This window comes from Salmo trutta, chromosome 9 (genome assembly GCF_901001165.1).
Source record: "Salmo trutta chromosome 9, fSalTru1.1, whole genome shotgun sequence".
NCBI classification, from domain to species: Eukaryota; Metazoa; Chordata; class Actinopteri; order Salmoniformes; family Salmonidae; genus Salmo; species Salmo trutta.
Genome location: NC_042965.1, coordinates 36,042,973 through 36,063,901, shown reverse-complemented (window position 1 = coordinate 36,063,901; position 20,929 = coordinate 36,042,973). Strand labels below are relative to the sequence as shown.

Sequence of the window (20,929 nt, the reverse complement as noted above, 5' to 3'; positions counted from 1 at the left end):
GTTTTAATTACAAAATGACAGATTTTGGTGAAATATCCCCCAATTAGCCACCCAAATCTCTGAAACATGCATTGATTGTAAAACATTTCAGAGCAAGAAGGGAGGTCAGTGTTATTCTCATACTACACCTCTGTGTCCTGTCAGACCAGGCCTGCACTGAGCCTCGTGGATGTTTGTTCTCCAAGGAGTTGGAGCGGTTTCTGATGCCTAGATACACAGACAACATGGATCACACAGCTACCTACAGAACAACATAGATCACACAGCTATCTACAGAACAGACATCTGCTGAAATATGAGCTGTAATAATATTACACTATAATAAAAACTACACAGCCATCAGAAAGGGCTAAATGTAACTTGTATAAAGCTATGGATAGTTTTTAGTAGTCTTCTATAGTAAATGATAACTGTAGTGTGCTGTAGTGGCCTCACCTGATCCGTCCTCTCCCTGCTGCTGTCTCTGCCTTAGGGGGAGGAGTGGGTGGGAGGGGCTGAAGGCTTCCCCAGGACATCCCTTGTTACTGAAAATAATCAAAATGGCACAAACCACTTTTCTTACCTACCAAATCCACAATCTTTTAGCAGTACCGTAGCAGTCAACATTCACAATCCATCATTGCAGGATATCTCTAAGCAGCAGATCAAATTCCAATTCCATCTTTGCAGGATATATTTTATCCAGGCTGTGTGATTGCATTCAGTAGGTCTTAATATATTATTTATTGGCAAATGTTAATTCATTCAGGTCTTAAGTACCAACACAGTTTTAGGGATTAGCCCCTCTTACACCTTTAGTAAAGGAGATTGACCCCACATTTTCTACAACATTATCGGTCTCGTATTCTCACAGGGAATCACTGGAGCTTTTATTGCTTTCATTTTTAAGAATCATAAGAAGTGCGAACTAAGCAACAAACATCTAGTCTTTTCTCCATAACCACAGACCTTACAGGCAAACTACCAGTCAGTTGACATTATGACCTATTGTCCCTTTAATCGAAATCAGCTGATCTTTGACCATCCCTCTGAACAACCAGCACATGATAAGCAATGGTCTCTGAAATGGTGGTGGTATTACAAAGCTATCAATTTATTTGTTTTCAACAAGGCTGGATGTACTGTGAAACATCAATTAATTAACATTGATGAACACAGTGTAGGACAAAGCAAAGGTAGAAAGTGGTGGGCTGGAAGCCAAGAGGTGAGAGAACTGAGTATCAACACTTGGCTTTTTTTTTTTAAAGAACTCTTCATCCCTGTCTAGCTAACTAGGAGAGAAATAAACAGGTTGATGAAATGAGAAGGGTGGGTGGACATAGAGGAAGGAGAAACTTAGAGGGTCAGAGCCTTCAGCAGGGTACAGGGAGTACCTGCCATCAGGGCTGCTCTGGGCAGAAAGAGACAGCGAGGCCTCTGGGATGCCAGGGGTAACCTGAAAGCTGCGCTTGGTGGCATTGGAGATGGGCACTGAGGTGCGGGCACTCTTCGGCTGAGCCATGGCTCGGGCTGTTGTGAGAAAAGTGGAGAGGTGTCAATCAAAACAGAGGTGGGTAAGAGGTGGAGAATTTGAGAATAATGTAACTAGTGTACTTAACTGATCATCCTATCGATCCTCAGCGATGTCTTTTACAAAATAGCCTCCAACACTCTACTCAACAAATTGGATGCAGTCTATCACAGTGCCATCCGTTTTGTCACCAAAGCCCCATATACCACCCACCACTGCGACCTATACACACACTCGTTGGCTGGCCCTCGCTTGATACTCGTTGCCAAACCCACTGGCTCCAGGTCATCTACAAGTCTTTGCTAGGTAAAGCCCCACCTTATCTCAGCTCACTGATCACAATAGCAGCACCCACCTGTAGCACGCTCTCCAGCAGGTATATTTCACTGGTAACCCCCAAAGCCAATTCATCCTTTGGCCGCCTTTCCTTCCAGTTCTCTGCTGCCAATGACTGGAACGAACTACAAAAATCACTGAAGCTGGAGACATATCTCCCTTACTAGCTTTAAGCACCAGCTGTCAGAGCAGCTCACAGGTCACTGCACATAGCCCATCCAACTACCTCATCCCAATACTGTATTTATCTTGCTCCTTTGCACCCCAGTAGCTCTACTTGCACATTCATCTTCTGCACATCTATCACTCCAGCGTTTAATTGGTATATTGTAATTACTTTGCCACCATGGCCTATTTATTGCCTTTACCTCCCTTATCTTACCTCATTTGCACACACTGTATATATACTTTTTCTACTGCATTATTGACTATGTTTGTTTATTCCATGTGTAACTCTGTTGCAGTATGTGTCGAACTGCTTTGCTTTATCTTGGCAGGTCGCAGTTGTAAATGAGAACTTGTTCTCAACTAGCCTACCTGGTTAAATAAAGGTGAAACAAATAAAAAAATACTGCAGCTGCTCATTTTAACTTCTGGTCAAGTTCATCCAAAATCAATTAATAATAATAATAATAATAATAATAATAATAATAATATCAGCTAAATCTAAACACTATATATTAGACTATTGACATTGCATGGGGATCATTTACACATTTGCATTGAAATGTCATTGGAAGAAATGACAATAAAGACACTAGTTGAACCACATGTTCTATAAGGAAGAAGTCCTAAAGTACTCCTTTTCCCTGTCCTGCAGGTTCAACAGATTTGTTGATCCATCCCATTCAGACCACAACACACCCATAAAGATGATCCTCACCATCTCTGAACTCCTCCGTCCTGGGTTGGACAAACTCTGGCTTGACGGTCTCAAACCACCAGAAGAGCTCAGCGATGAACACCATCACATTGTGCTGAGTAGTGAAAACAAGAACCACGTCAGAGAAAGTCAACTACAATGACATACAACATGTTACCAAAACCATCAATGAATCAAGTGCTTCCTTAGAAACACAGAAAAACAAAATCCTCAAAGTTACAAAGACAGGGAAAAACCCAGCTACAGTGACAGGGGAAAAACCCAGCTACAGTGACAACTAGCTACAGTGACAAATACCAAAGGACTTATTTACCTTGAGAACCAGTGGAGAGTAGAGCATGTCTTCCATGGTTAGGTAGAAGCTCTTGTTGAGATATTCATTTGAGAACTGCTTGAGCAGCTGAATGTTGTACAGACTGTCAGCTATGGAGGTCACCTCCTTCAGACAGATATCTGATAGACAGAGGTCAAAAAGGTCAGGATGGAGCTCATTGACCTGATGTTTAGAAATGTCACATGCAACCCTCCTTGGCACAGTCAGGGCACAACACAGATTTAATGTCTAATGTCCACAACATAGATCTGGAGTAGAACTAAATGGACCATTTCAATTACAAAAACAGGTTAAAGACATAATTTTACTGATTGTTTGAGGTCAGACAAATTTGGGATTCCTGACCAATCAGGGAGAAAATAGGATAGATTTAACATCTAAATGATGAAACCCCAGTTTGTTGAGGCCAGATGGCGTCCCATGATGTACCGTGGAGCTTCATGTGGTCAGGGCAGTAGTAGTGGACCACGGTGAGGAGGGCTGCGCCGTCACACACGTCCCTCATCAGATCCTCCAGCAGGGGGAAGAAGGGCAGCTGGCGGCCCAAGGCGTGCTCCCTGCGGTACCTCACCTGACCACCAGGGGAAGGGAGAGAGTCAGAGAGGAATACAAAGAGATAAGGCTGGCTTATTAGGCTCCATCCAGAGGAGAATGACTACCCCCTCTCACTTAAGCCACAAAGTTCAAGGCTGACCACGGTACTGCAGACATCGTTTGCAGAAAACGATCCCCCATTATAATGGAGAAAATGGCAATCTGTGGACAATCTTCATGTAAATAAATACACATTTTCGAAGACACTCATGGTACCATTAACTGCTTCTATTACACCAGATGTCCTTGAACAGATTATAAAAATTGTAAATTAAAATCGCACACAAGAAGTTAAGGATAATTGAGTTGCTAATGGCAGCCTGCAGTACCCCGGTCAGACTTCAACTTGAAATGTTCAATGAGGGGGCAGCACTGAGCTAGCCAGCAACATCACTTCCTGGAGTAGCTCGAACTGTTATGTCTACATAAATATCAATATGATACGCCATCTTAAGATTTCCTTGGCTTCAAATGTGCTATCGAGTCTTCACATATGTATGAATGGTGTCACGTGATGCATGGCTTTGTCCAGTCATATACACAGTTATGGCCTACATCACATAGCCTAGTGCTTATTCAGTGGAAGGCAACGTTTAGAAGGATGAAAACGTCATGACTAGAGCAGACATGACGCCCTGGTGAAAAACAGAAGTTCATTATCTAGACCAGAAATGATTCTCTGAATTAATTCAGTGGCATTCCCTGAATAAGCCCCAGTATGTGTTTAGTTGGGTGGAGATGAGTGGGGTGGTCCTTTATCGCAGGGATTCACAAACTTCTTGGGGCCAGAGACCCCTTTTGCGATAGCAAGTTCATTAGGGACCCCCTCATAATCAGAACTCGAGTGAGATAAAAATAGCATACAAGAGTTGTACTGTGTCTCGGGCCCTGGGAAGGAACATTTTAAATCCCTTGGCATCAGAGAGAAAATTTAGCATTTTTCAAGCTACATTAATATCCTGTAATTCTACACATTTGCCATGAGGCAGAGAGAAAATTTAGCCATCTTAAAACTTAAAATTACAGTGCATTTATGTAAAAAAAAAAAAAAAAAAAAAAAAAAAAAAAATAGGGCAGGGGGGAAATACAAGTATTGAGTTGAAAAATGTACAATTGGTGAAGTTCTGTGGATACCAATATCCCTGTGAGCCTCCCAGGACCATGTTGTAAGGTTAAGAACATGAATATTATTCATATACAATTTCACTGTTTAACACCTGCTAAACTTATTCCACAGATCACTTGAACAAAAATGTGTTTAATCTGTTAGTTTTTTGGGGGGGCAATCTGGCCACAGACCCCCTGCAGACCCCACTTTGAGAACCCCTGCTTTATAGAGCGGTGATATGGAGCCATGGTCGGCCTGACACCCACCCCTCTCTGGGAATGCTGTGTCACTGTCAGCATAGTCAAACCAGGCCACTGGCACAGAGGAAGGAACACATGGGAATCACTGGCCCACTTCTGCTGGCTAACGGTGTTGTGGAACCCTCCCTGAGTTAGCCTATTGAATTCATCACTGCTGTAGTCTACTAGCCAGGCCAGTTCGGTACTTATGGCTCCAGCTGAACCATACTAAACATTTACAGCAACAATTAACCATGTTACTACACGCACTGTCTGCAATCTGTCTACACATTTTTGGGGCATAATAAGGGTAACTATGATAATACAACACACCTCGAATACTATTCTGACACCATTATGGTAATTCTACAAGGGTAACTAACTAACATAATACAAAACACTTACAGTTGAAGTCGGAAGTTTACATACACTTAGGTTGTAGTCATTAAAAATCGTTTGTCAACCACTCCACATATTTCTTGTTAACAAACTATAGTTTTGGCAAGTCGGTTAGGACATCTACTTTGTGCATGACAAGTAATTTTTCCAACAATTGTTTACAGACAGATTATTTCACTTATAATTCACTGTATCACAATTTCAGTGGGTCAGACGTTTACATACTCTAAGTTGACTGATAAAGGAATTTATATGTTTAAAGTAATGACTAAAGGATTCCACCCTGAAATTGTATATAAATGTATGGAATGTGTTAAGAGTCATAATTCCATAATGTGTGTGACTAGACCATTGTGTTACTATGTAGTAATGTGGGACAAGTTAAGAGGGAGAAATGTATTGTTGAGAAAACAAAGGCTGGTAGACTACACATGATAACTCTGAAAAAGCTGACAACAGGAGGGCCCTTCCAAGGCATCTCTTATCTGGGGAGGAAAGGAACGGCGAGAAACTGCCAAGGCTGGTAGAAAAGTGATAAGTGTGTGTGTGTGTGTGTGTGTGTGTGTGTGTGTGTGTGCGCGCGCGTAGAGGGGGTTATAAAGACTGCTCACATTTTGGTTGACTTTAGAACGTTCTCTGAATAAAGCTTACGAACCTTTTGCAGAATCTAAGTCTTTGCCTAATTATTATTAACCTGTTAGGGTATAGGGGGCAGTATTTTCACGGCTGGATAAAAAAAATGTACCTGATTTAATCTGGTTACTAATCCTACCCAGTAACTACAACATGCATATACTTATTATATATGGATAGAAAACACCCTAAAGTTTCTAAAACTGTTTGAATGGTGTCTGTGAGTATAACAGAACTCATTTGGCAGGCAAAACCCTGAGACAGATTCTGACAGGAAGTGGATACCTGATGTGTTGAATTGACTTTAAGCCTATACCATTGAAAAACAAAGGGGGTGAGGAATGTTTTGGCACTTCCTATTGCTTCCACAAGATGTCCCCAGCCTTTACAAAGTGTTTTGAGTCTTCTACAGTGAGATCTGACCGAATAAGAGCCTTGGAACTGTGATGGCCCATTAGACACCTTGCGCGCGAGTTGATGGTGGGTACTCTCATTCCGAAACGTTTTAAAAGAGAACCCAATGGTCCGGCTTGAATTTTATTCATGTTCTGGTTAAAAAAGGCCCTAATGATTTATGCGATACGTTTGACATGTTTGAACGAACGTAAATATATTTTTTCCGTTCGTGAATTGAAGTGAAGTCCGGCTGGCTTAGATCATGTGTTTTTGGACATAAATGATGAGCTTTTTTGAACAAAACTACATTCGTTATGGACCTGGGATTCTTTGGAAGTGACATCTGATGAAGAGAATCAAAGGTAATGGATTATTTACATAGTATTTTCGATTTTAGATCTCTCCAACATGGCGGTTTGTCTGTATCGCAATGCGTATTTTTCTGGGCGCAGTGGTCAGATTATTGCAAAGTGTGATTTCCCAGTAAGGTTAATTTTAAATCTGGCAAGTCCATTGCGTTCAAGAGATGTAAATCTATAATTCTTTGAATGACAATATAATATTTTACCAATGTTTTCTAATATTAATTAATTATTTTGTTGTCATGACTTGACTGCCGGTATTGGAGGGAAACGATTTCCTGAACATCAACGCCATAGTAAAACGCTGTTTTTAGATATAAATATGAACTTGATAGAACTAAAAATGCATGCATTGTCTAACATAATGTCCTAGGAGTGTCATCTGATGGAGATTGTAAAAGGTTAGTGCATAATTTTAGCTGATTATGGTTTTGGTGACGCCTGTCTTTGAATCGACAATACATTACACACAGCTATTGTCAATGTACTCTCCTAACATAACCTAACTTTATGCTTTCCCCGTAAAACCTTTTTGAAATCGGACAACGTGGTTAGATTAAGGAGATGTTTATCTTTCAAAGGCTGTAAGTTAGTTGTATGTTTGAGAAATTTGAATTTTGACATTTATTTGGTTTCAAATTTGCCGCTCTTGAAATGCACCTGCTGTTGATAGCGTGCCACCCGTGGCGCACCCTAACGTCCCACATAGCCCCAAGAAGTTAAACCCAGGGTCTTACAAACCTCGGGGATTGGACAAAGCTTAAATAATTGTTTAGTTATCATCATCATCATCATTGGGATGGAAAATTCTTGTGACATTGACTGTGCCTTTAAACAGCTTGGAAAATTCCAAAAATTATGTCATGCTTTAGAAGCTTCGGATAGGCTAATAAACATCATGTGAGTCAATTGGAGGTGTACCTGTGGATGTATTTCAAGGCCTACCTTCAAACTCAGTGCCTCTTTGCTTGATATCATGGGAAAATCAGCCAAGACCTCAAAAAAAAAAAAAATAATTGTAATTGTAGACCTCCACAAGTCTGGTTCATCCTTGGGAGCAATTTCCAAACACATGAAGGTAACACGTTCATCTGTACAAACAATAGTACGAATGTATAAACACCATGGGACCACGCAGCCGTAATACCGCTCAAGAAGGAGACGCGTTCTGTCTCCTAGAGATTAACGTACTTTGGAGCGAAAAGTGCAAATCAATCCCTTAACAGCAGCAAAGGACCTTGCGAAGATGCTGGAGGAAACGGGTACAAAAGTATCTATATCCACAGTAAAACGAGTCCTATATCGACATTACCGGAAAGGCCGCTCAGCAAGGAAGAAGCCACTGCTCCAAAACCGTCATAAAAAAGCCAGACTACGGTTTGCAACTGTACATGGGGACAAAGATAGTACTTTCTGGAGAAATGTCCTCTGGTCTGATGAAACAAAAATAGAACTGTATGGCCATAATGACCATCGTTACGTTTGGAGGAAAAAGGGGGAAGCTTGCAAGCCGAAGAACACCATCCTAACCGTGAAGCACAGGGGTGGCAGTATCATGTTGTGGGGGTGCTTTGCTGCGGTAGGGACTGGTGTACTTCACAAAATAGGTGGCATCATGAGGAAAGACAATGTGGATATACTGAAGCAACATCTCAAGACATCAGTCAGGAAGTTAAAGCTTGGTCACAAATGGGTCTTCCAAATGGACAACGACCCCAAGCATACTTCCAAAGTTGTGTCAAAATGGCTTAAGGACAACAAAGTCAAGGTATTGGAGTGGCCATCACAAAGCCCTGACCTCAGTCCCATAGAAATTGGTGGGCAGAACTGAAAAAGCGTGTGCGAGCAAGGATCCTACAAACCTGACTCAGTTACACCAACTCTGTCAGGAGGAATGGGCCAAAATTCACCCAACTTATTGTGGGAAGCTTGTGGAAGGCTACCCAAAACGTTTGACCGAAGTTAACCTGTTTGGGCTAGGGGGCAGTATTGAGAATTTTGGAAAAAAAATATGTGCCCATTTTTAACTGCCTCCTACACCAACTCAGAAGCTAGAATATGCATATTATTGTTCAGGTTTGGATAGAAAACACTGAATTTTCTAAAACTGTTTGAATGGTGTCTGTGAGTATAACAGAACTCCTATGGCAGGCAAAAACCTGACAAGGTTTCATGCAGGAAGTACCCTGTCTGACAAGGAGTCGTGCGTCTTGCATCTGTTAATTGAAAAGTAAGGATCTTAGCTGTAACGTGACAATTCCCAGGGCTCCGATAGGCTCTCAGAACCCGGGAAATACCTGAAGGTTGACGAGGCAGCCTCAGGCTGAAACACACTATCGCCTTTGGTAAGTGGCGGATCAGAGGACCTTTGAATGAGGCGCGTGCACGATTCGCTCCTGAGGAGAAATTTAATTCGGCTGTTTAGCTTATTGCAGATTCCCAGTCGGAATATTATCACTTTTCTACGAGATAAATGGCATAAAAATTGGTTTTAAACAGCGGTTGACATGCTTCGAAGTACGGTAATGGAATATTTACACATTTTTTGTCACGCCAATGCGCCATGCGCGAGACCGTGATGTAGCATTCTGATAGTGTCTAGAACTCACGAAACAAAACGTCGCTGTTTGGATATAACGATGGATTATTTGGGACCAAACCAACATTTGTTATTGAAGTAGAAGTCCTGGCAGTGTATTCTGACGAAGAACAAGCAAGGTAAGAACATTTTTCTTATAGGAAATGTGATTTTGGTGGAGGCTGACCTGGGTGGGTGTCTAAATAGCTAGCCCTGTGATGCCGGGCTATGTACTTAGATTATTGCAAAATGTGCTTCATCCGAAAAGCTATTTTAAAATCGGACATATCGAGTGCATAGAGGAGTAATGCATCTATAATTCTTAAAATAATTGTTATGCTTTTTGTGAACGTTTATCGTGAGTAATTTAGCAAACTGTTAGTAAATTCCCCGGAAGTTTGCGGGGGTTATGCTTTTTCTGAACGTCACATGCTAATGTAAAAAGCTGTTTTTTGATATAAATATGAACTTGATTGAACAAAACATGCATGTATTGTATAACACAATGTCCTAGGTGTGTCATCTGATGAAGATCATAAAAGGTTAGTGCTGCATTTAGCTGTGGTTTGGGTTTATGTGACATGATATGCTAGCTTGAAAAATGGGTGTCTGATTATTTCTGGCTGGGTACTCTGCTGACATAATCTAATGTTTTGCTTTCGTTGTAAAGCCTTTTTGAAATCGGACAGTGTGGTTAGATTAACGAGATTCTTGTCTTTAAATAGCTGTAAAATAGTCATATGTTTGAGAAATTGAAGTAATAGTATTTCTAACGATTCAAAAATCGCGCCACTGGATTTCAGTGGCTGTTACGTAGGTGGGACGAGTTCGTCCCACATGCGCCAGAGAGGTTAAACAATTTGAAGGCAATGCTACCAAATACTAATTGAGTATATGTAAACCTCTGACCCACTGGGAATGTGATGGAAGTACAAGCCGAAATAAACCACTACTATTATTCTGACATTTCACATTCTTAAAATAAAGTGGTGATCCTAACTGACCTAAGACAGGGAATTTTTACCTGGATTAAATGTCAGGAATTGTGAAAAACTGAGTTTAAATGTATTTGGCTGAAGTGTATGCAAACTTCAACTTCATCTGTATCTCAAATACTTTTCTGACACAATTATGCTAATTCTATAAGGGTAACTGGAGAACAACTAGACAACCAGGACTAAAGGTTTCCCATCCACCCTACAGAAGGGAGAGAAGTAGTGAGAGGTCTACAGAGGATAAGGACTACTGGAACTGTACCACTATGGAGGACACCAGCTCCTCTGGCTCCAGCATGCATTGGGCCATGGCGTGCATGAAATCAGACTGAGACACACAGACAGCCGAGAGTAAGAAGGAGACCTTGGGCAAGTAAAAAGACACGAGAGGCCAGGGAGAGACCACATGGGCATTGCAGACAGCATAGGAGGGGTGGGCATGACAGAGTTTGCGGGCACAGTTTGCGGGCAATGGCGCCAACATCTCAGCACAAGCAAATAAGGAAAGCAGGGGCTGAGAGATGTATTCACGACTCTCTCACCCAGACATCTCTTCACACACTGTCACACTCTCAGACAAACACACCACCTATCATGATTGCACAGTCTGCAGGGGCTTGAAATGAAAGGGCCAAAATGTAGTTTAGCAAATTACCAAAACCACCAGACAACAACAGTGTGACATTCTTAACACAAAGATACCAGCCTTCTCCCACTGGCTGGCTGACTCACTGGCTACAAGCAGCACAGAATGGGCTTGGATGAGCCACGATGGTGTGGTGTGCACATCGACACAGAACTATGCGTGCAAGAGGGAGGAGGGGGGATTACTAGCAGCCAACTTACAGGTACTAGTTTCCAATACCATTTGGAGGGAGACTATCCAAGTAGCAGGGAAGGGGGGGGGGGGGGGGGGGGGGGGACAGGGAGAATAGGAGCAAAAGGTCAATAGGTCAGAGGTCACAGACAGGATTGGATCTGCTTCCGGGTTAGGAGAAAAAAGGTCAATCAGGATTCAACCCCAAATGGCAGGAGATAAAGAGCTCTGTAGACTTGGACCACGTCTCTGTTGAAACGGATGTCATCTCCATGAGACTAATCTGAATAAATAAAAATAAATTGGTTTTTAAACGCCAATTATTCTTGCAATGTGTCCTGGAGGCATAGACTGCAGTCCAGAGACTTGATGCATCAAGAGCAGCAATCGCTGTAAGGATGCATCAAAAAAGCTCCATGGGGGCCAGTTTCCTTGTTCTCTCTCTGTGGGAGAGCCATGAGATCTGTGGGGCTCCAGCCTTACCTTTTGGTGACTGGGAGACTCCAGCGGGTGCTGCTTGACCTTCAGCTCTCTCTCTGTGATCTCCCTAATCTTCAGGTTCACCTGGAACAAAAGCAACATTCACTCAGTTCTTTAGAGCTCTATTTTCTGAACAAGCTCATGATCGATGTAGGCCACTGACAGACAACTATATGTTACAGAGTCCGCAAGAAAGAGAGTGTGTTCCCACCATACCTTGTTGATCCAGAAGACCATGGCGTCCTCCAGGTCAAAGGGAAGCTCCTTGGAGGCGCTAAAGGTGGAGAAGCGTTTGACGCAGGCCACCACCTTCTCTATGCTGATCATCTCCACAGTGTAGGCCATCATTAGGGCATCAATCATGGGCATGTGGGCACTCTGGAGGAAGGATGAGAGGGCACAGATTAGGTCAGAAAAACAAATGCTGTAAAGGTAGGTCATCGTGGGGGCATACAGTAGGTCTAGTTCAGGATAGAAAACACCAGGGTATTGATCAAGCATGGCTATGTTGTTACTGTGTGGTGGCAGGCCGAGCCAGAACAACAATCACGTTATGCCAAAATCAGGGCATCGACTATGGGCACAGGACACTGTGTGAGAGGAGAGATGGGAAAGAACAGGTCACAAGACAAACACAATTTACAGTTGAACGTCAGGGCATCGATCATGGGCATGTGGGCATTGTGGATGGATGGGTAGAGAGAATTAAAACTAAAATAAAAACAAAAAAATATATATATTTTATTATTTATTTTTATTTAAAATCGGGAAAATGTGGGCACGAGGACATGATGCCCACAGAACAGTATAATTAAGGGATGACTGGACAATCCTCAGGGTATAAAACAAGGACGCAGCTCGAAATAAACTGCCATGTCGGCTTTGTTTCCTCGTCTCCTGACCATCTGACCTCACCGATGTACCACAGATGATCCTTATCCAATAGAAAGACCTTAATACCTCACACAGGGGGACAGAGGTGACCTACAACACAGATAATGATCTCAATCACGGTTTGGAAAAAAGACTGTTCAATGCATCATTATCTGTGTTGTAGGTCACCTCTGTCCCCCTGTGTGAGGTATTAAGGCTGATTGATTGGACAGATAGAGACTGAAGTGACCTCTAATGTCATGGTGAGGGGGGGGTTCCTCCCTCAGTCTTTCTATTGGATAAGGATCATCTGTAGTACATCAGTGAGGTCAGACGGTCAGGAGACGAGGAAACAAAGCCGACATGGCAGTTTATTTCTAGCTGCGTCCTTGTTTTATACCCTGAGGGCGCGTAGTGGTGTAGAGTAGGCCTAGGCTACAGGCTATATCAGATATGTTTCTTGGCCTTTTCTAAACACATTTCATGCAATTCTACTTCTCTGTATAAATGACTGGACACATTAGCAGAATCTTTTTTAATTCTGCAAATTACAGGGAAGCCTACTCTGCTGACACTGAGAAAGTGTCAATTGCGACATTGTCTGATCCATATAACAGGGCTACGAGAAGGGGAGACAAATAGCCTACAATATGACACCCGTCTAACCCAGAGGAAGAAATGACAAAAACAAACTTTCAAGCAGCACGGAACGAACAACGATAAAGAGTGAATATGCTCACTCACCGAGGATATGCAGTATTTGTCACGTGCGCTGCCCACATTGCAGTCCCTACCTACTGTAGGCACTGTGATTTAACATTTAAAAGAAGCTAATGATCCTCTGAGGCCAAACCATGATTTCTTGTGTAGTAGCCTATTTTGTATGATTGTATTTATTTCTGTTTAGACAGGAGTAAGCTAATTAGGCTATATAATTTTGGCAATTTAATAAAAAAAATGTACTACGTCTGTAGCACACTTGTGATGGAGTTTTCAGAAGAAATGGCCACTGGATTGAGGCAAATAATCCTGATTTAGCCAAGTACCTTTTAATTGCCTTTCCATCTAACCAAAGACTGTTAGGCCATCATTAGCGTCGCTAACGGCTACACAACGTGGTAGACATATAGACCCTACACGCACTGCAGACAGACAGGGCATTCCCGTGCAGTGGTTTCCGCTTCAGAATGGTGGTTTATTTTTGGTTAATTACACATTGCTGTTTGAATAAGTCATGATACATTTAAGCAAATTGTGACCCAAAAACGAACATGGACCAGGTAAAAAAAAATGAAATCACTGGCACTCTATAAGGCCCAGTTTTGAGGCCCATTAATATCTATCACTCTGTGTAGAGCTCAACGCCTTGCAGTAGGAGCAGAGAGGAAGAGGTGAAGAGGCTCAACTCCGGCAGAAAATCTGTATCCCTAAAGCAGGTGGCGTTCTTTTCTTTTTACCCACTTAGCAAGGAGTTCTGTACGGAGATCAATAAGAGTGCCAAATTTGATCAACAGGAAAATGAATGGCTTATTTGCTACGTGAGATATATTTGATTGAATAGAAGTTTCGTAACGCTTAGGTTATTACGAGTGTACTGACTTAAGTAGGACATGTGACATCCTGGCAACTGAGGAAAAACACTATATCGGAGTTGTCTATGAATATTTATGGCAAGAGGCTAGCAGCATAGCATCTCTCCACTGAATACAGGCGGTTGACAACAATCCTTATAGAACATTTAAAAAGTAATGAAATAAAGAGATGTATTCCACAATCCAAAGAAAGGATACGCGGGAGGCTAGACAGCCTGCCATGCCGCTTTGTGGACAATGACTCCCACTGTTAGGGCAGGGAGACAAGTAACTCGTCAGTATATCCATAATCTTAGGCAGGAGTATAATTCCCTGAAATGTGACCTATGAATCTAGGTGTGGAGTTAACACACAGTACACCCTAGCCTAGCCAGTTAGAGCATGCCTGACCCAAAACACACTGCTGAACACGAACACACACAGCTTCCAGCACTAATCCTACTGAGGGAAATGGAGGACAGATCCTGATTAGCTCACAATAGGAAAGGAGAACAGCTATTCAGAGCCCTCAGTGATAGGCCCCAACGATGTTACACAAGCATTACTCAACACTCAGCCTCAGATCCCTACTCTAATGAGGCATAAGCAACACACACACACACACACACACCACTGCCTGAGATAAAAAATAAATAAAAAAAACACGCACCCTTCCACCTAGCAACTAGCTAGATGTAGACTATTTCAAAAACAGGACTCTGTGTCTCTTAAGTCAAAGAGGGACTTAAGATGAAGAAAACAGCCTGACCGATGTGCTTGAGGTACGACACAATGAATATGCCAGAAACACAGACCCTTTGTCTTCCCTTCACCAAACCTGTCAGAGGAACCCAGGAGAGTATGGGTGGACTACTGTTATATTACCACAAGCCGTCTCAAGTGTCCCAAGTCAAGTGCTGAGCAATTAACATCCGATTAACAATTTTTTCTTCAGTTATTAAACAACTAATTGACCAAATTGATTCTGATTTTTCTGAGCACAACACGCCGTTTCACGAGAGAAATCACATCATTCACGAGTGGGACGCTGGGCTGAAGGGAGTTGTAGTTTTCATTAAGAAAATATTCAGCATAATTGAGTGCAGAAACATGGTAATTAACTACAACGACCATAATGCATAGCGCCTTTCCCCCATCTCGGACAGAGATGGGTACACTTTTATGCCTGCTATGTTAGGTTAGATTCAAACAGACTGCATGAAAGAGGAATGTACAGTCGCAGCCAAAAGTTGAGAATGAAAATTAATATTTGTGTCAGTCTGCTGCCTCAGTTTGTATGATGGCAATTTCCATATACTCCAGAATGTTATGAAGAGTGATCAGATGAATTGCAATTAATTGCAAAGTCCCTCTTTGCCATGCAATTGAACTGAATCCCCAAAAAACATTTCCACTGCATTTCAGCCCTGCCACAAAAGGACCAGCTGACATCATGTCAGTGATTCTCTCGTTAACACAGGTGTGAGTGTTGACGAGGACAGGGCTGGAGATCACTCTGACTGAGTTTGAATAACAGAGTGGAAGCTTCAAAAGGAGGGTGGTGCTTGGAATTTTTTATTTATTTCACCTTTATTTACCTGTTGGGGGTAGGGGGCAGTATTTGCACGGCCGGATAAAAAACATACCCGATTTAATCTGGTTATTACTACTGCCCAGAAACTAGAATATGCATATAATTATTGGCTTTGGATAGAAAACACCCTAAAGTTTCTAAAACTGTTTGAATGGTGTCTGTGAGTATAACAGAACTCATATGGCAGGCAAAAACCTGAGAAGATTCCTTACAGGAAGTGACCTGTCTGACAAGTTCTTGTTCTTCTTGGCTCTCTTTAATGAAAACTGAGGATCTTTGCTGTAACGTGACACTTCCTACGGCTCCCATAGGCTCTCAGAAGGCGGGAAAAAGCTGAATGATGTAATTCCAGCCACTGGCTGAAAAACATTAGCGCTTTTGGTAAGTGCTCTATCAGAGGACAATGGGACGGAGGCGCGTGCACGAGTCGACCCCATGTTTTTATTTTCTCTCTTTGAACCTAAACACGCTTTCCCGGTCGGAATATTATCTCTTTTTTACGAGAAAAATGGCATAAAAATGTATTTTAAACAGCGGTTGACATGCTTCGAAGTACGGTAATGGAATATTAAAAAAAAAAATTGTCACGAAATGCGTCGTGCGCGTCACCCTTCTTTACCATTCGGATAGTGTCTTGAACAAAACAGAGGATATTTGAACATAACTATGGATTATTTTGAACCAAACCAACATTTGTTATTGAAGTAGAAGTCCTGGGAGTGCATTCTGACGAAGAACAGCAAAGGTAATAACATTTTTCTTATAGTAAATCTGACTTTGGTGAGTGCCAAACTTGGTGGGTGTCTAAATAGCTAGCCCTGTGATGCCGGGCTATCTACTCAGAATATTGCAAAATGTGCTTTCACCGAAAAGCTATTTTAAAAATCGGACATAGCGAGTGCATAGAGGAGTTCTGTATCTATAATTCTTAAAATAATTTATGTTTTTTGTGAACGTTTATCGTGAGTAATTTAGTACATTTACCGGAAGTTTGCGGGGGGGTATGCTAGTTCTGAACGTCACATGCCAATGTAAAAAGCTGGTTTTTGATATAAATATGAACTTGATTGAACAAAACATGCATGTATTGTATAACATAATGTCCTAGGTGTGTCATCTGATGAAGATCATCAAAGGTTAGTGCTGCATTTAGCTGTCTTCTGGGTTTTTGTGACATTATATGCTAGCTTGGAAAATGGGTGTCTGATTATTTCTGGCTGGGTACTCTCCTGACATAATCTAATATTTTGCTTTCGTTGTAAAGCCTTTTTGAAATCGGACAGTGTGGTTAGATTAACGACAGTCTTGTCTTTAAAAATGGTGTAAAATAGTCATATGTTTGAGAAATTGAAGTAATAGCATTTCTAAGGTATTTGAATAACGCGCCACAGGATTCCACTGGCTGTTACGTAGGTGGGACGATTTCGTCCCACCTTCCCTAGAGAGGTTAATCAGGTAGGCAAGTTGAGAACAAGTTCTGATTTACAATTGCGACCTGGCCAAGATAAAGCAAGCAGTTTGACACATACAACAACAGAGTTACACATGGAGTAAAACAAACCTACAGTCAATAATACAGTAGAAAAATAAGTCTATATACACAATGTGAGCAAATGAGGCGAGACAAGGGAGGTAAAGGCAAAAAAAAGCCATGGTGGCTAAGTACATACAATATAGCAGGTAAAACACTGGAATGGTAGATTCGCAGTGGAAGAAAGTGCAAAGTAGAAAAATGGGGTGCAAAAGAGCAAAATAAATAAATAAATAAATAAAGTAGGGGAAGAGGTAGTTGTTTCAGTTAAATTATAGATGGGCTATGTACAGGTGTAATAATCTTTGAGCTGCTTAAAGCTAGTGAGGGAGATAAGCGTTTTCAGTTTCAGAGATTTGTTCTTCCTTTGTCAACCATGGTTACCTGCAAGGAAACACATGCCGTCATCATTGCTTTGCACAAAAAGGGCTTCACAGGCAAGGATATTGCTGCCAGTAAGATTGCACCTAAATCAACCATTTATTGGATCATCAAGAACTTCAAGGAGAGCGGTTCAATTGTTGTGAAGGCTTCAGGGCACCCAAGAAAGTCCAGCAAGCGCTACCATCAGTCCTGTGTCATGCCAACAGTAAAGCATCCTGAGACCATTCATGTGTGGGGTTGCTTCTCAGCCAAGGGAGTGGGCTCACTCACAATTTTGCCTAAGAACACAGCCATGAATAAAGAATGGTACCAACACATCCTTCAAGAGCAACTTCTCCCAACCATCCAGGAACAGTTTGGTGACGAACAATGCCTTTTCCAGCATGATGGAGCACCTTGCCATAAGGCAAAAGTGATAACTAAGTGGCTTGGGGAACAAAACATCGATATTTTGGGTCCATGGCCAGAAACTCCCCAGACCTTAATCCCATTGAGAACTTGTGGTCAATCCTCAAGAGGCGGGTGGACAAACAAAAACCCACAAATTCTGATAAACTTCAAGCATTGGTTATGTAAGAATGGGCTGCCATCAGTCAGGATGTGGCCCTGAAGTTAATTGACAGCCTGCCAGGGCGGATTGCAGAGGTCTTGAAAAAGAAGGGTCAACACTGCAAATATTGACTCTTTGCATCAACTTCATGTAATTGTCAATAAAAGCCTTTGACACTTATGAAATGCTTGTAATTATACTTCAGTATTCCATAGTAACATCTGACAAAAATATCTATAAACTGAAGTAGCAAACTTTGTGGAAATGAATGTGTCATTGTCAAAACTTTTGGCCACGACTGTACACAAAAACAAGGAGCGAGAGATAGACAGAGTTCGTTAAAGTATGCCTTATCTACTTCGAAGAACTAGTAAAATGATTGTCTGACAGCTCTGCAGCATGCTTAGGCAGGTCAGCCTAGCGAAATAAGATTATTTTATTAAAAAAAGCTACAATATGTAACTATGGGCAACCTGACCAAATCCAAAGAAATGTGAGTTATAGATATTTCATCCCCTTTGAACACAAGTCTAAGAGCTAGATCTGTTCTGTGTGCCATTTCTATGCTTCCCGTTCTGATATTTCATTTTTGTGTCTTTTACTTTCAGATTTGTACACCAGCTTCAAAACAGCGAAATATACAATATTTTTGGTTATGGAAAATATATTTCACAGCGGTTTAGATGGTACAATGATTATCTACACATGACTGCTAGTTTTTTCACCAACAAATCTGCCGAACAATTAGAATTTTTGCAACCAGGAAATGGCGGAGCGATTTCTGCATAGAGCATCTTTAACTAAGTAAATTAAGAACAAATTCGTATTTACAATGACGGCCTACCAAGAGGCAAAAAGCCTCCTGCGGGGACGGGGATATATCACGACAAGAGAGAGACCACTACATTAAAAAAAAGAGACCGAAGCATGGCAGTAAAGCCCGTACAGAATGGGAAGAAGAGAGAATGTTGTCTGGCTGTTTGGTTGCTACTGCCTGAGCAGAGATGAGATGGTGACTTAAGGAATGAAAAATAAGAAAGTAATCAAATAAGAAGTAATATACAGAACTGAAATATTGTATTATTTCATAGTAATTTCCTATTTTTCTATTGATGTCTACCCAATGTGGACCTGACGGATACAACGGAATATTTTCTGTGTTTTGGCAATTTGAATTTTCACTATTTTTGGCATTGTATTTCCATTAAAAAGCTCTAAAATCATTTTAATGTCATTATTTAATAATGGATTTCATGTAAAAAATAAGATTAAGAAACCAAGAGAGAGAACAAACCAATGTTTTTATAATCCAATTGAAACCAAACCGACAAATTACTAATCACTCAGCACTAATCCGGTCTCTATAGTCCGTCCCCCTAGTGCCCCCCTGTCCGTCCCCCTAGTGCCCCCCTAGTGTAGAAATGGATTTCTTCCAACCTGTGTGAGTGGACTCAGATGGTACACTGCTGTTTTATTACTCCCAGCTGATCGCTCCCCATCTGTGCCCTCTAGGCAGTACGAGTCAAAACAGGAGGCAGAGAAGGTATCTCTTACACACACACACACACACACACACACACACACACACACACACACACACGACAGGAGTGCGCCCAGGGGCAGCACATGGGGGAAGAACACAGGCATTGCCATGGAAACACCTCCTTGCAGACTCAGCAACCCGGGGGGGGGGGGGTTCTCAACCCTTACACAGGCCTAGTCTAGTCTGTCAAAGACAACCACTTCTCTCTACTCAGGATTTTAGACTAAGCATGTGTTTGTCTGGCTTCTTCCATAGAGCCTTGCCCGGATTATAAACCAGCCTGTCTGTAGGCTAGTCACTCGACAGAAGCAAGCCATCTTGGCGACAACGCGAGTCTCCATGGCATTGGCAGTGTATAATGTATTCAAGCCACCCTACACCATGCAGTGATGCTACTGTAAGTGCTTTCAGTGAAATTGTAAGAGGTTATTGGATCTCGTATGAAAGGAAACGCTTGTGCAATAGAGATAGATAGATAGATAGAGAGATAGATAGATAGATATATATCTATCTCTATCTATCTCTATCTCTGAATGTGACATGTAGGGAGGGAGTGATGTTCATTCCGTATACTGAGTGGAGATGTTGCTGTACTATTTTATTTCTGGATTCCATTTTTTTATTTAACCTTATTTAACTAGGCAAGTCAGTTAAGAACAAATTCTTATTTACAATGACGGCCTACCCCAGCTAAACCGTCCCCTAACCCGGACGACGCAGGGCCAATTGGGCACCGCTCTGTGGTTCTCCCGATCACGGCCGGTTGCGATACAGCCTGGGATCAAACCAGGGTCTGTAGTGATGCCTCTAGCACTGAGATGCAGTGCCTTAGATCGCTGCGCCACTAGCATTTGGCCAAGCTGTGAAACTAGAGTATGACTCAGTAATCCAACCCTGTGTTTACTGCCCTGACACAGCTATATCACCAGGGTGACCACGGGTCAAAACGACTCAGACACATTTAAAGTCAATAGTCCTAAAAACTAGGCTGGTTGGTTGGAGAACTAGGTTACATGAGAGATGGTGAATCAATCATTATGCAACTGCTGCACTAGACTTTGCAAATTGACCAGACAACATGGAAAATGTCACCGTTTAGAACAAGGGTACACGACAGGAGAGTGGAAAAAAAAGTAGTGGTGGAGGGACCCCACTGGGCCTAACTTCAGACTGTTCTCCCTCCCTCTCTCTCTGTGTGTACCCTTCCCTATCCAGCTGG

General features: G+C 41.9%; 1 protein-coding gene across 1 annotated transcript in view; it reads right to left on the bottom strand.

Annotated features, from left to right (window-relative positions):
• LOC115200481 (calmodulin-regulated spectrin-associated protein 1-B) overlaps window positions 1-20,929 on the bottom strand; it is a 40,311-nt gene that overhangs the window by 6,859 nt on the left and 12,523 nt on the right. Inside the window, exons 4-11 of the mRNA XM_029763584.1 lie at window positions 11,881-12,042; window positions 11,668-11,748; window positions 3,493-3,634; window positions 3,043-3,182; window positions 2,730-2,823; window positions 1,338-1,509; window positions 436-524; window positions 129-207 (exon numbers count right to left, since the gene is read on the bottom strand). Of these exons, the coding sequence (XP_029619444.1) occupies window positions 129-207; window positions 436-524; window positions 1,338-1,509; window positions 2,730-2,823; window positions 3,043-3,182; window positions 3,493-3,634; window positions 11,668-11,748; window positions 11,881-12,042 (959 nt within the window). The remainder of the gene's footprint in view (window positions 1-128; window positions 208-435; window positions 525-1,337; window positions 1,510-2,729; window positions 2,824-3,042; window positions 3,183-3,492; window positions 3,635-11,667; window positions 11,749-11,880; window positions 12,043-20,929) is intronic.